The 13,891-nt window shown below is 43.0% G+C and overlaps 2 protein-coding genes across 4 annotated transcripts in view; both read right to left on the bottom strand.

The window, feature by feature from the left end:
• The window catches only part of TJP2 (tight junction protein 2), a 62,412-nt gene extending 62,116 nt beyond the window's left edge, over positions 1-296 (bottom strand). The window contains exon 1 of one of the 2 annotated variants that reach the window (XM_026035817.1): positions 174-296. The gene's annotated coding sequence lies outside the window, so the exon portion shown is untranslated. The remainder of the gene's footprint in view (positions 1-173) is intronic. The other variant, XM_026035818.1, reaches the window with a different exon arrangement.
• A 4,407-nt stretch (positions 297-4,703) lies between these two features.
• On the bottom strand, positions 4,704-13,624 carry FXN (frataxin). Of its 2 annotated transcripts, none has more exons than XM_026035829.1 (4): positions 13,364-13,619; positions 12,033-12,153; positions 8,546-8,643; positions 4,704-5,590 (listed from the first exon to the last, which is right to left on the bottom strand). In XM_026035829.1, exons 1-4 carry the CDS (start codon positions 13,399-13,401, stop codon positions 5,437-5,439), a joined length of 411 nt encoding a protein of 136 aa, XP_025891614.1. In that variant the 5' UTR covers positions 13,402-13,619; the 3' UTR covers positions 4,704-5,436. The 2 variants fall into 2 exon arrangements, with proteins under 2 accessions (XP_025891614.1, XP_025891615.1); XM_026035830.1 differs by lacking the exon at positions 4,704-5,590 and adding an exon at positions 6,779-8,167 and having other exon boundaries at positions 13,364-13,624.
• Between the last annotated feature and the right edge of the window lie 267 nt (positions 13,625-13,891).

Below are 13,891 nucleotides of genomic sequence, written 5' to 3' on the forward strand. Positions count from 1 at the left end.
GGTGTAGCAGTCCCCATACACTCTTGCCCCTGCGTTCCACTACCTTGTGTCCGCGGTTCCTGCCCTCGGTGCCCCCCGAGGTGCTGGGACAGCTCGGGAGCGCTCACGCCATCGCTTGCAGACAAAACGCCCCAGAAACACCAACTATACCCAAGACTGAAACCTGAACTTACCGAAACCGAGCCGGGAATTCCACAGCTATCAGCTTCCTGGGGCGGCCAGAGTCCTCCAGCAGAGGTGGGAAAGGCCAAACAGCCCCAGCGGGATTCTCCGGAGCCCCTTGCAAAGCCCTAGAGCCACAAAGGAGCCCTTATCTCCGTGGAAAACCCAATGTGAGCCTCTCGGGAGCCACTGCACGACTCCCACAGCAGCAGCCCGTGAAACCAAGTCTGTCTTGGTCTTCCCTGATAATTTGTTAGTTATTAACCACAGTTAATTATTAACTGCCCATTATAACCTAGCGAGAGCGGGCGGGTTATTTTTGCCACAGATTTTAGGTTCCTCGAGCGTGCTCAGYTCTGAGCGTTTTCTTCCCTGCTAAGCAGGCCTGTGGCCGTAACCGCCTCGCTCAGAAATGCAGATAAAGGAGGCAAACAGTGGCTGAGACCGCTGGACTTTGGAAGGAGGCAGGGCGAGCAGGAAGAGCCGCGCTACCGACAGCAAACACGGGAACGTGCCGAACGCTGTTCCAGACGAGTCCCTGTGGCTCTGGCTAATGATCAACCTCGTGCGCATCCGCTCCCGCACGGGTGTTGAGGATCGAAAGTCCCAGTGAGAGGAAAAAAGAACAGAAACGACACTTAGAGGTAGGATCTATCATCTATCGGTAACGCAACATTACAGCATACAGGCCAAGTGAATCACAGGATGAGAAGTTGAAACTCAGTCTTACTTTCAGGTATGTGTCACTTTTTTTTTTTTCTTTACATGGTGCTGAATCTCTCTTTCTTTAATGAATATTTAAAGCTTCATGTGTTATTTCTCTCACTACAGAAAAAAAAGGAAAACATTTTCATAACAGTATCTTTATGATGTTTAGTTAATGGTTAKAGAATATTCTAAAGAGGAGTTATTAATGTTGACAGACTTTGGGTATTTCTTTTTTTAAGTAGTCTGGTGGCAGAACACTCATGAATAATAAAAATAGCCTAGACCTGGAAACCAACAGTGCTTACATTACTCATTGTAATACTGATCACACAGCGTAATTACCGTGAATAAAACAAGTCAGCAAATTGGACACGGGAGGAATTCAGCAAATTGGAGAAGGCAGCAAGAGAAGCAAGTAGCTTGTTTTAAATACCTATTGTTCCACCTTCTTAACTTAGTCACCTCTTAATACGAACTCCATACAAAAAGCTTGTAATTAGTATCTGTTAAYAAATTCTCCTGTCTGCTTCCAGCTCTGCATACTCCGTGCCCAGGGAAGGGTCTCCTCCATGGTTGTCTTCTTGCACGCAGGTCTTGAATCTTCTCTTGGTTCTGTGACTGCCAACCACACAATTTGCAGAATGGAGAGTTCGTGATAAAGGGCAGCATCACCCTGAACAACTTMATTTGAATCTTTGTCTGAAAAACAGAAGGCTGAGGAGAGGATCTGCTCAGYGTATACACATAGAGTGAGGAGGATGGGGCGGCCTCTTTTCAGTGGTCGCCACTGAAAGAAACTAGAGGAAATGGCCACTATGTGAAGCACCAAAAGTTCCACAGCAACTTGAGGATTCTTAACAGTGACAGGGTGCCAGAGCCCTGGCACAGGCTGCCCAGGGAGGCTGTGGAGTCTCCTTCTCTGGAGATCTTCCCAACCCGCCTGGATGCCGCGCTGTGCCCCGTGCTCTGGGTGTCCCTGCTGGAGCAGGGGGTTGGACTCGATGAKCTCTAGAGGTCCCTTCCAACCTTGAACATTCTGTGATTCTATGATTTTATATGGAATTAAAAAGAATAATAAACCCCCCAAGAGTGGTTCAGACAGGTATGTCTGTGTGACTGGTGCCAGGCGGGAGGAGAGGAGAGCGCCTGTGGGAGCAGAGGAGCGCAGCACATGCAGAAGAGCAGCCGTGCGGCGCCGCGCTCGCCCCCAGCCCCTGCCGGGCCCTGCCGAGGGGGGCAGGCATCGGGCGCTGCGGATCCCCTCCCGACCGGCTCCTCTGCTCTCCCGTTTCCTCTCCCGTTTTGAGTGTTCTTCCAGATATCCTGGCAAGTCCCCGTCTTCCTCGCAAGGCCTCATGCTGGCTGCAGGACTCCTCCACTTCAGAACCGAGGGAGCTCAAACACCAYGTGCATCCCCAACGGGAAGCCAAACCTGAGCCCAGCAATCAAACATAAACCTCCAAATCCCCCTTTCCTTATTCAGCTATCAGTCTTCAGGACAGGTCTTTATCCTATTTAAGGAAGCAGCTAAAGTATTTAGGGAGTTTTGTGGAAAGACAATCTCTGCAGCAGCTATCTACAGCAGCTTCACTGGGAAAGGGTAAAATTCCCCAAGAGAGGAAAAAGAACCAACAAACAGCAGGTACGGAGGCACAGAGCTCCTGGGAAACAGAAGCGGTGGTTTGTGCCACGTGCAGCCTGAGAGCACCCGTGTGGAGCCTAGTTCAGCAGCAGGCATCGAGGAAACCTCCCTGAAGGGATCAGCCACAAACGGGAAGAGGGGCCTTGTCATGGGGAGAAGGAGAAAGGAGGAGAGGAGAAAGGAGGAGAGGAGAAAAGAGGAGAGGAGAAAGGARGAGAGGATGAAGGAGGAGAAAGGAGGAGAAGAGTGGGCAGAAAGCCTGGCACCCGCACACAGGACTTCCATGCAGAGGATGTGGGCAGCCGCGGCAGCCACCCTCAATCCCTGCTGCTCCCACCAGGTCCCTGCTCTGGACATCCCCAAGGACACGCTCCCCCCACGCGCTTCCAGCGTGTCCCTTGACCGAGGGTGCAATTGGCTTTGATAAACRCTCTGCCAGAACTGTGACAATTCCCCTTGCTACTATTTGCAGCAAACACCAAAGGATTTTCTTTCGGGTATTTCTTTTGAGAGAAGCCAAACCAAGAAAAAATACTGTGATGATGTCAAGTGCCTAGCTATGGAGCAATTTGTTAATGCAGAGATAACACAGAAGCGTAAAACACTGCGGAAGACTTGCTAAAATCAGACATTGGGGTCAGAGCTCCTCTTGGCTGATAAAGAGTCCTTGCCCATACTGAGGATTTGATGCAAGCTTTGGAACAAAGCTTCCTGCCCCAAAATTCACATTGTGCCTTGAGATGAAATCCCCACCTTCCAGCTTGCTGAATTCATCTCCACCAGCTAAATTAAATCCACTTTTTACTCAGCTACCTAAACCCAGGAAACTGTGTGCATAAATCACAGTAACACTATTGTTGAACAGAAAGCATTCCAAAAGGTCTAACAGCTGGTATAAAATCCATGCTGCCTTGCCAAATTTTGAACAGATTCCTTGCAATAAGCACTTTAAGACAGTGAAAGAATTCAAAACAATACGCATGGCTGCAGTGCTTTTCCTTTTATCATCACAGACCAATATAAATATATAAATGAATTGCAAATTCTGCACGGAGCTTTATTGTGGTGTAAAGAATTGTTCAAGATGAAAGGGAATGGCAAATGAACCTGCAAACAGGTGTGTAATATATGTCAATCATTGTAAGTTTCATGCAAATCACATAGCAATGTAGTTTTTGAAAAGTCACCAAAATAATTACACACGTTACATGTGACTAAACCAAGGAGGAGTAAGAAGGAAGTATCCTTGCTTCAAATACTAGTTCATTATTGTCTATAAAGGTGTGTCTAAGTAAATCTAGCTTTTTGAATTACCGATCGAGCTGAATTAGTACTTTTTCACATGCTGCAAATTAGTTTTACTGTTATGAAGATAGACTAAAAAAATCATTTTCAATCTTSCTTTGTAAAATGGCACTTTTACTCATACTAATTTCTAGTCATTCTGGTCTAGCAGAAATGAATTTTCAGATAATTGTCAACCTTTTAATTTTGATTGAAAATCATGCAAATGCTGTGTGCACAATTAACCGCTGTGAACTGGCTCCAAAGAAGCATTACCTTTGCTGTAATAAATGGTGAGAAACAGCCGGTAACAAGACTTGCAAGCACAGGGCAATGATACTACAGAGCTATTGTTTATCTATGACAGATTATTGCACCCGTGRTAATTCTAGCTAGCCAGCCAAGGTAAACACAAACAGCAGAAAAATCGAGAACCAGGAAAAAAACTCGTCTRCACTGGACATCTTTTCACATAGTGATAAACTTTAAAGGAACATGATTTAACCACTTTCTCAAGATCAGTGAATGACTTTGTGCTCCTGTTTAACAGGCATTAAACCAACCACTGGTGATACTGCAAGAGTGTCAAGCGCTACACTGCTTTTATTGTATTTCACAATCTTTTAAAAAGCTGTAGTATATAATTTATTTCATCTCTTTTTCTAAACAGTCTGGAACTGATTCAGCTTCATCAATTCTAACAGGCAAAAAGGCAAATGTCTCTGCACCAGCATGGCACCAATGGAGGCCTTACATCATGGTGCAAAGAAAAACTCCCCTCAGTTACTTATAGAAAGCAGCAGTACAAAAACTAGTGCTTTTTTTTTTTTTTGCTGTCATGAGAGGATCTTCATTTTGCTCAACAGTAAATTTTGTATTTTTACTCTTCAAAAAAAAAAAAAAAAAAAAAAAAAAACCCGAAATTCACAGTAATAGGATAAATTGTAAAGTTATTGCTGCACAGCTAAAACACAACCAAACAGCCTTCTTTTCAGTTCTATGTACTGCTTACAGCCACAGAGACATATGCAGCTTAAAATCTAGCTTTTTTGTTAATAAATTAGGAAACTGGAGAAGATAGTGAATTCTGCAAAACTCCCACTATGGCCACTATCCAAAGTGGAAAACATTCCGTGTGCCACGCTTGTTTCCTTTATCATGTGTTCGAYGGGACTGTGGTGAGTTACTCGCTTGTCCGCAGCACCCTCCCTTCTCTGTTCCCTGCCCCTTGCAGCACCACTGCTCGTGCCGGAGCATGTCCTGCCATTCCTGCTTCTGGCTCAAGAAGTTTGGCAATAGTGATCCGGTCACAAGTCGCCAGACAGGCCAGCCCCTGCACCCAGACAAACCTACGGGCCACAGAAATTCACGACTTGCTTCTCAGGAGTAAGTACACTGAGGAGTAAGAGATGCAGTRACAGGAATGGACACCTCAACCATCCGTAGTCCAAGGGCACAMACTGAGGCAGTGACACAGAAACCCAAACACTGATCACTGAAGAAAAATATATTGTTCCTCATGTTGTTACACAACACAGTGATGTAAAGGAAACCAACAGAATCAAGCTCAGGTACTCTGGAAGCCTAGCRAGGTTAAAGTCTTGGTTAAAGTCTTTCAATTTCCATGAGGTAGAAAATCATCAAGTGTCTTCTTTCCCAGAATATATTAAGCGGGACAAATCTAGTTTTGTTTTTAATGCCGTGGAAAGTTCTTTTGATAGTAGCTCATGAAGGGAGACTCTGTCRTGGGAATATACCCAGCTCCGTCCAGTCCAGTCGTAGCGCTTGGGCCCGCTAGGAAACAAAACACATCATTTAAGTGCACATTATCACAGGGAGCTGCTGAGGGCTGTATGTGCAAGGCAACCTGGAAAGGGCCCAGGAAAAGGGAATGAACTGCATGGAGAAAGGTGGGAGAGCAGCAAGGGAGAGCGAAACCCAGAGCCAGACCTGCCAGGCGCTGCTGAGCCACCCGGCTGCTGCACGTGACAGGGACAAGACATTCCCTGTCACCCCTGGCAGGCCAAGCTCCCCCTTCTCTCCCCTTCCCTTCCTTCCTCCAGCACGGTGCTCCGCAGCGGCTCCCCCTGCGCTCAACCCTATGCAAGTAGTAAAACAGTGTCAGTGTGAGGCTGAACCCACGCTGCCCACTAACCACTGCAGCTCTGTGACACTCGCACAGGCCGAGTGGAGCAGAGCAGAGCCCGAACCAGCCTCCTTGCCTCCCGCCCCGGCACAAGGAGGCGAGGCTGTTTGCTCCGTCCTTCCAGCCGGGCACGCTCCATCCTTCCAGACACCTTCCCTCACCCAACCACAGTGACTATCAGCTTCCCACGGAGTCTCATCCGCTGTGGGGGAACTCAGAACTGTTCCGAACCGAGTCCATGTCTGCAGTTGCTTTACTGCGCGTTTCCTACTCCGTCCTGGCAGGAAAACCAACCAACCAACACGCGCACACACACACACACACACACACACACACACACACACACACACACACACACACACACACAACCAAAGGCAGGTTCACACTGTCCTCCTCCTAGGAAATGACAGAATGGGCTGAAACTATGAAGTCATTCTGTCAACACACACACAGAAAAGAAACGCACTGATAAGTCATGTCAACTGTTGTTGTACCTTATTTCGTAGAAACTAGTAATGTGATTAACTATCTTATTTCTCTGAATCTTCAAAACGGTGGACAAATATGATTTTCTCACATTTTATCATGTCAACAATGATCTTTGGTAAGGCATTTTATAACAAATGCCTACAAAGATTAAACATGAAGTAAATATATTTCTCACTGGAAGTCTGAATATCCTTTTAACATAAAAGAGAAGGACTAAAGTAACACATGAAAGTATTATCACAGACATTGTGTAATGTTTAAAATGCCTTTTCAGTTTAATGAGCCACAAAAAAATTAATGCAACCACACTGAACGTAGGTTACACCTCTTTTATTATTTTTGTCAGCTAAATAAAGCTTTACAGGCACAGGCTTCATTTCACCTGAGGGTATGCAACRAAGTGGAGCAGAGCAAAGGTTAAAAGAATTCATGAGAATTTCTGCTTCTCCCACCTGAAGCAACTATCCTCCTCAAGTTATGTTCATGAAGACTCAAAAATTCTACATTTACCACTCAATTTTCCCAGACATAGAAATACCCCTAGTCACTGTCAGCAATGTTTATTTCTTTCACTTTTTAGAACACTGCATGTTGGACCATATATTTACAGAAATTAGGAAATAAATGAGCATGTAGCATTTTCTTCTAGATACACCAATATTCTTCTAGATACACCAATACACATTACCAGCTAAGGAAGCACAAAACCGAATGTTTCTTGGTGAAGATTCACCACAGATGCTGAGAAACCTCCTTAAAGAAAGTTCAGCTTGTTTATTTTATTGTGCATTTTACTCAACTGCAGGAGCAATCATAAAATGAAAACAGCTGACATTTCCCACAAACCCAGTACTCAGAGCTAAAACTGGTTCCAAACACACATAAATTCTCTGAATTTTGGTTTCCAAAAGTAAATTAAAACTTTGTGTCAATGAAACAAAACCCTACAGACCACTTAAGCAATATCATGGTTCTTGATACTGCATTAAATTATATTTGATGGAAAAAAAAGTGAATAAATCATGACGTGCAGCCTGCATCTGTCTTAAAGTAAGTATTTATTTATTAGGCCACTGCCCTGTCAARTCAGATAGCTGTTAAATAAAATATTTAATGGGGAAAAGAAAAGATTCTGTGAGGAAAAATGAGTTAGCAGTAGTGAAAAATGGCTTATTTAATRTGCTGGGCCAGTGTAAAAGCATACCAAGACAGTTCAAATTTTCTTCAGGTAATTTTTATTTCCTCATACTGTAATTTCCTCAAATTGTTTACCTTGGAATCTAAAGTTCTGGGTTTTTTTCCCCTCCTCCTACACCTGAATCCTGCTTTGAAACCCTGCTCCTGCAAACCCTGTTGTCGCTGGTGGAGCAGCTCACAGAGGAGCCTCCAAGAGGAGAGCCCRCAGAGGTGCTGTGAGCGCCCAGGGTGCCAGACATCTGGTTCCCCTAACAGGAGCACTGCTGGATTCCCTCTCCTCTTCCCCTGGGACTGCAGAAGACGACACAGATTTTGGGGAGAGGAGGCAGCTACACTTTCCCACACATCTGGCTGCCCTCCTAGCTGAAACCCACCAGAAAACCTGGGATGGACGGAACCGCAGAGCTGGAGAAGGCAGAGGGAATGGCAAGCCAAGGTTGCCACAGAGCATAGGAGCTCGACAAAAAACAGCCCATCAGAGAGCACACGTAAACACATGARGCAGGAAATCCCACAGGCTTAAAGGGGAAGGAGCCACCCTGTTTAAATACAAAGAGAGGTTTAGATCCTAACATCATCTCCTCCCTTTTTCCAACAGAAGTTTTGTTCTTTAATTATGACTGTTTATTTTTCCTATGAATAGGCTCTCTGCATAGAGGTTTGGGCCTGCAACAGGATGCGAAAATTCTGTATTAAACATTTACTAGATTAATGAGGGTAACTCAGTGCACTGCACTGCGTGACAAACCACCATAACAAAGCCTTATCACACAGTGAGGATAGATCACGCTTTGAATATATAGTGAGGGAAARAGCTGTATTTGCAAAGGATATTACACAGTCCCAAGGCAGGCTGAGGAAAGAGGAAATACATTTTAAGCCAGTCTTCAGGCATTACTTACGACACGTTAACTTACCTAGTGGGTGAGGAGAGCCAAATCTGTCGGTTTGGTGTTTGCTTATTGATTACGTATGTTCCCATATCTCCACCCAGTTTAACTGTTAAAACTCCACTCTTGAAAGACAAAGGAAACAGACAGATGAAAAATTACGCAAAGTTACTTAATACGAATGACATCATCCACAACAGGCAAATAGAAACTCACACACCTGCATCATATTCTCGCCTGCATCACATTCTCAACAATTTTCCAATTAGCTTGGGAGAACTGTCACCAGATATCAAAAGCTTCCATTAGCAGCTGGGTCACCCTGCCTATTTTTGGATGTGATGTGGACTTCAGTCYCGGCTGCTCGGGGTGTGACTCGGGCTGTGTGTCTGTGCTGCTCGCAGCAGCCACACGCGAGCAGCCCCGCTCAGCTCCGAGGTGCTGCCCGGAATGGAGGGGCGCTTCACTCTGCAAAGCCCTCGGCATCACAACCAGGAGCAAACCCTGCTGTTCCTGTGCCGCGCAAACTCACCGCGCTTCACGGCCAAGCAGCTCCTCGTGTCACCACTGAATTCCTGTGCTGGGCAGTTTCAACTGACTTCTGGTAACTGTAACAGTTTCCAAGTGAATAAACAAAATTCCTGGTCCGGTAATTCCGATCAAGGGTGCAGGTGATGAACTGTTTGTTCCTCAGGAATGTTTCTCACTGAAACCCTTTGAGCTCTGCTTTGTTACACTTCTGCTGACTCCCACTAGTTTTGCTAGTGAACTCTTTTCTCTCTCCCCCTCTCCCCCTCTCTCTCGCTCTCCCCCCTCCCCTCTTACTCACATTTCTTAGCCACAACATGATTCGTGTGTCTATGGTATTTTCATACCTGTATTTTGAAGAGCAACTTAATTTTGACAGAGATATTTCTATCTTAATTTGAGGAGTAAAAGAATGACACTACTTGTATCTGAGTTACACTGCAGATGATCTGAAATATGTTAGAAATTATAGAATGTAATTTGATGACTCAGATGACAGGTTAGTCACATTTAATCTACAGCTTCCCAAATACATCACACCCAGCAGTATGACACAGCACATTTTTGAATCCATATCCTCCCTGCCTTACTCAGAAGATATTACTGTTAGAGCTGCAGTTATTGCTAGGGTCACTTTCTTTGTAAAAACATTTAAATGTGGGGAAAAAAAAGGTATTTTACRGATGATTTTCTACTGCCTGCCTGCAGTCTTATTCAGCAGCACAGGCAGTAGCTTACACTTTGGCTCCCCTATGAAATAATCCAATGTTTTAGGTTTCTGGCCCATCTGAAAAAGCATCAGCCATGAAGTAACACTCCAATGTTTGAATTCTTCACATCACTCTCAATGCTGTTGCTGTGCTTGATAATGGATTTACATGTTTAAAGTATCCTTGATTAATATTGCCATCAGAATAGGAGATAAGAGCATGCTGGAATCACTAACCATGAATAGCTGAGTACATTTGTAACGGTGTCAGTATTCTTTATTCTGGTGTGTGCTAATTAAAGCCACATGTAACAACTTAATATGATTAATGTTATGCTGCACATTCTATAAACATTATAAGCAAACAGGTTGCAAAAGAATTAACAAAAAAGTTAACTACTGCTCATAGTTTATGTCAGCAATTGGACAGTATTATTGCTCTATCAACTGTTAATTCAATAAAGGTTAACTTCTAGTGCAGGGTAAAATATTTATCTACATGGTTTGCAATACTTTTGAAATACCAGAAAACATTGCCCGAAGTTTTAGAAACTCAAAACACCTGACATTTTAAACATATTTTGAGGAATTACACTGCAAATTTTTTGTGCTACTTTATGAGTGCCTGCTAGTTACTGGTAACAAGAACACTCTTCACATGAGATTTCTTTCGCCTGTACACTTAAGATACGAATATCTGCACAAAGAAAAGAAGTTTTAAAGACCTCGCAGCAGTAGCCAACCTTTACCAAGCTCGCCACCTTGTGGCTTTCTGGAACAGTAACTTCTTTCTGTTTGGAATTAACTTTGCTAAACTCGGCACCAGCTYTTACTCTGCACAGGAACTACAGCCTATTTCCATGTGATGCCACAACCTGTGCAACAGGATGACTGGTGCAAGCTGGGTGTGAAAGTAATTCCTCAGAGCCTCACAGTGAGCAAACATCAAACACAATCCACTGTAAATTTACCAGAGATAAAGCTATGATATTGCTCCAGACTTCCAAGTAATGAAGTGTGTAAAAATATTCAAAGGGAAAACACTTATCTTTTTGATAACTTTTGTTGTAAGGTATTTAAGCCTGCCTAACAGGCACTGAAGTACCAACAGATATAAATGGTGGTGTTTAAACAATTCATTGTTGTTCATCAGCTAAGTAATTAGCTATAATACTTATTCTGTATGCAATTAAAATAACAAATAATATTTGCTATGCACAATGAGAGAATTTTGCTAGCAAGATGCTGACATACATATCCATCTATCTAAAGATCGAATGCTACAACCATGTAAAGTTGCACATGAGCAGGTCTGAAACCTTATAGCAGTTTTTTGCACAGTGCAACCCAGACTATCCGTTGCAGTTGCCCCAGGCATAAACCCACACCTGACAGGGCTAGAACAAGTAACCTCCTTGTGGTACAACATGAACTGCAAAAAATGTGTTGCAGACTGCAGCACAGGGAGAGTCTGTGCCTTCCTCCATGTCATGTGAGCTGCAGCATGTAAGCAGCCTCAGGAATTTCACTTAAGGAATTTATTAGCTTTATATAAATAGAACTGTCCACTTGTTTGCTTTTAGAGCTGTCAGATTCATATTGCGACTACAGTCTAAATATTATTCAGATTAAGAAATCTYGTATGAAGAACTGAACATTGTCAATGATCAATTATCAGGCTTCCCATTGTCCACTGCCTTCACCCCACACGTGTTCTCACTTTTGCCACCTCTCATCCAAACATTGCAGGCTCTTCTGCTGCTCTCCATCACCACTGAACCACCAGTGAAGGCAGCACAAACATCAACTCTGCCTGCTCGAGATAAGGGCAGCCTCTCARCACCCACAAGTACCAAGAAACGGTCTAACAGATGCACCTAGYCTACATTTGACATGTTACTTATGTCTGTCCTTGCATTTCCTTAGAGGGAACTGACTGCTGGCAGCAGAACTCAAAGTGAGATTAGAAAGTTTTAGGGACCTCTGTGAAATCAAAACCAGTTTCTGCTCCTCTCATGCTGCTCTATTCATCAATATTATGTCCTTGTCTATACACTACATATTTTAATTTTATAATCATGTAACAGCAAGTGTCATTTTTTACCAAAACCGCTGCTACACTGAATAAAATCAAAGGATTTTCCTCAGCATATTTTAGAATTAAAAAAAACTCACTGTAATTTAAATGTGGGCACTAAGATGACTAGTTTAAAATCCTCTGTCAAAGGTATGATTTACCATACTTGCAGTGATAATAACAGAAACTTTAAAACATACCCCTAAAGATACATCATAATCTTCTGGGGTAAAAGGCTTATCTGTGAGATCCTCAAAGAAATCTGCTAAGGAGTCCAGCGTTTCTTCAGCCAGCTTTTCATAAGTGGTCTCATCCAAACAGCTGCAAATGACATATAATCCCATAATTAGAAAGAAAAGTTTTCTTTTGGAAGACAGTGTTTTCTCCGTAATAAAAACATGATAAAACGGTGAACAGAGATGATCTCACGAAACAAGATGTTATCTTTTTATATATATATATAAAATATATATATATCTAACTTATTGTAGATAAGACAGCATCTCAAATAGTGGTGAAATTTTGACGTTAGTTGGTAGCAGAGATCACTAACTGAAGAATTTGCATTTCTTTTCTTAGATATAGAGACTGCTAAGTACCGGAAGACAGGGCTGGTTCAAAATTAAACATTTTTACAGAAGGGTGCAAGAATTACTTAGTTTTGAAACTTTTTGAATAAATACAAACATTTCTTGTGCAGAGGGTATGTGACTTGATTATAAAAGAGCAACTGTAACTACAGGCAGAGGCTTAGGAACTTCAGTATCTGCATCAAGTGCCCTATCTACATACAGCATTTGACTTCCCATCTGGAATTCCCAAAGCAGTCCAGCGCTTCACTTAAAATGTGCTTACAAACTAACATGCCCCTGATTAACTTCTGCAAAGAGCCTCAGAGCACCCTAGTGGCCATTACACAGTGCTCAGTACAGCCCTGAAATCACATTTTCAGCCATCCAATGTCATGTTTTAACAGTGTGTACGTAGGASGATGAGTCTAGCAACATGCAATTTACCAGCTTTCATTTTTTTTAAACAGATATAGCAACACAGTATGACTGCAATTAATACGAATTACCGCAATGTTGTATTTTCCAACTGACAATAAAGAAAGCTTCCTGCAAGGGAGTAACAGGCACATACTCGACACCATCTGTGTGAGGCCCACCACAGAAACCCCCACAGATGGGAAGGCCTGAAGACCTTCAGCTTAGGATGCAGGATGTGATTCAGGTACTAAATGAACAAGATCCATGGAAGTGTCCTGCAGGTTCCCTGTCATGTCCYGCCTGCCCAAGGCAGGAATCTCATGCACCCTGGGGCATATTAAACGCTGCTGCTTAGACACCTTTGTTTAGGTACATGAATTATTTCCTAAAAGACTTCACAAATGTTCTCCCACAAACCTATGCTTCTCTAAACCATGATGCCAGTGTCTATATGATGTTAGTTTCATGGCCTACTATGTCTAGCAATGTTATATTTTAAAATGAACAGCAAATGTTGTTACGAATATCTCAGTGAAATTTACCTTTTGTTGTTCAGAGTTCCTGTGCTTCTTAAATTCATAAACTGCACGTTCTTGCTCTTCCTCTCCAAAGCACGTTCTGGCTGCTGTAGAGAAGGATCCTAACAGGTAAAACAGAGTTACAAGTTAAAAATCAGTTACATATTATATTGTCACATAAATAGGTTCTTGTAGACGATTCCATCCCCAAATCAAATATTAACACTAGAGAGCCAATAGATGCAGCAATAGTCCTTGGGTGACCGATGCAACCTAACATCCTTGCCTCTATAATGAAGAAAAAAAAAAAGAAAAAAAAAAGAGAAAAAGGAAGTATTTTATTCATAATGAAATAAGAAAAAACAATCCCATTTGCTCTGTCACAAAAYTACGCAGCAGCCTCACACAAGCAGGAATGGGCCAATGATTTACCAAGGACCTGTTTTATCTCGTGTGAGKTTTTTTTGGCTGAAATAACCGGGAGCCTTGAACGTTTTTTACTCAGGAAAATCAGGACCTGGCCTAAGGAGATGTCTTCCAATTATGATTTTG

The sequence above is a fragment of the Nothoprocta perdicaria genome, unplaced genomic scaffold (assembly GCF_003342845.1).
Source record: "Nothoprocta perdicaria isolate Ctin4 unplaced genomic scaffold, notPer1 scaffold_168, whole genome shotgun sequence".
Taxonomy (NCBI): Eukaryota; Metazoa; Chordata; class Aves; order Tinamiformes; family Tinamidae; genus Nothoprocta; species Nothoprocta perdicaria.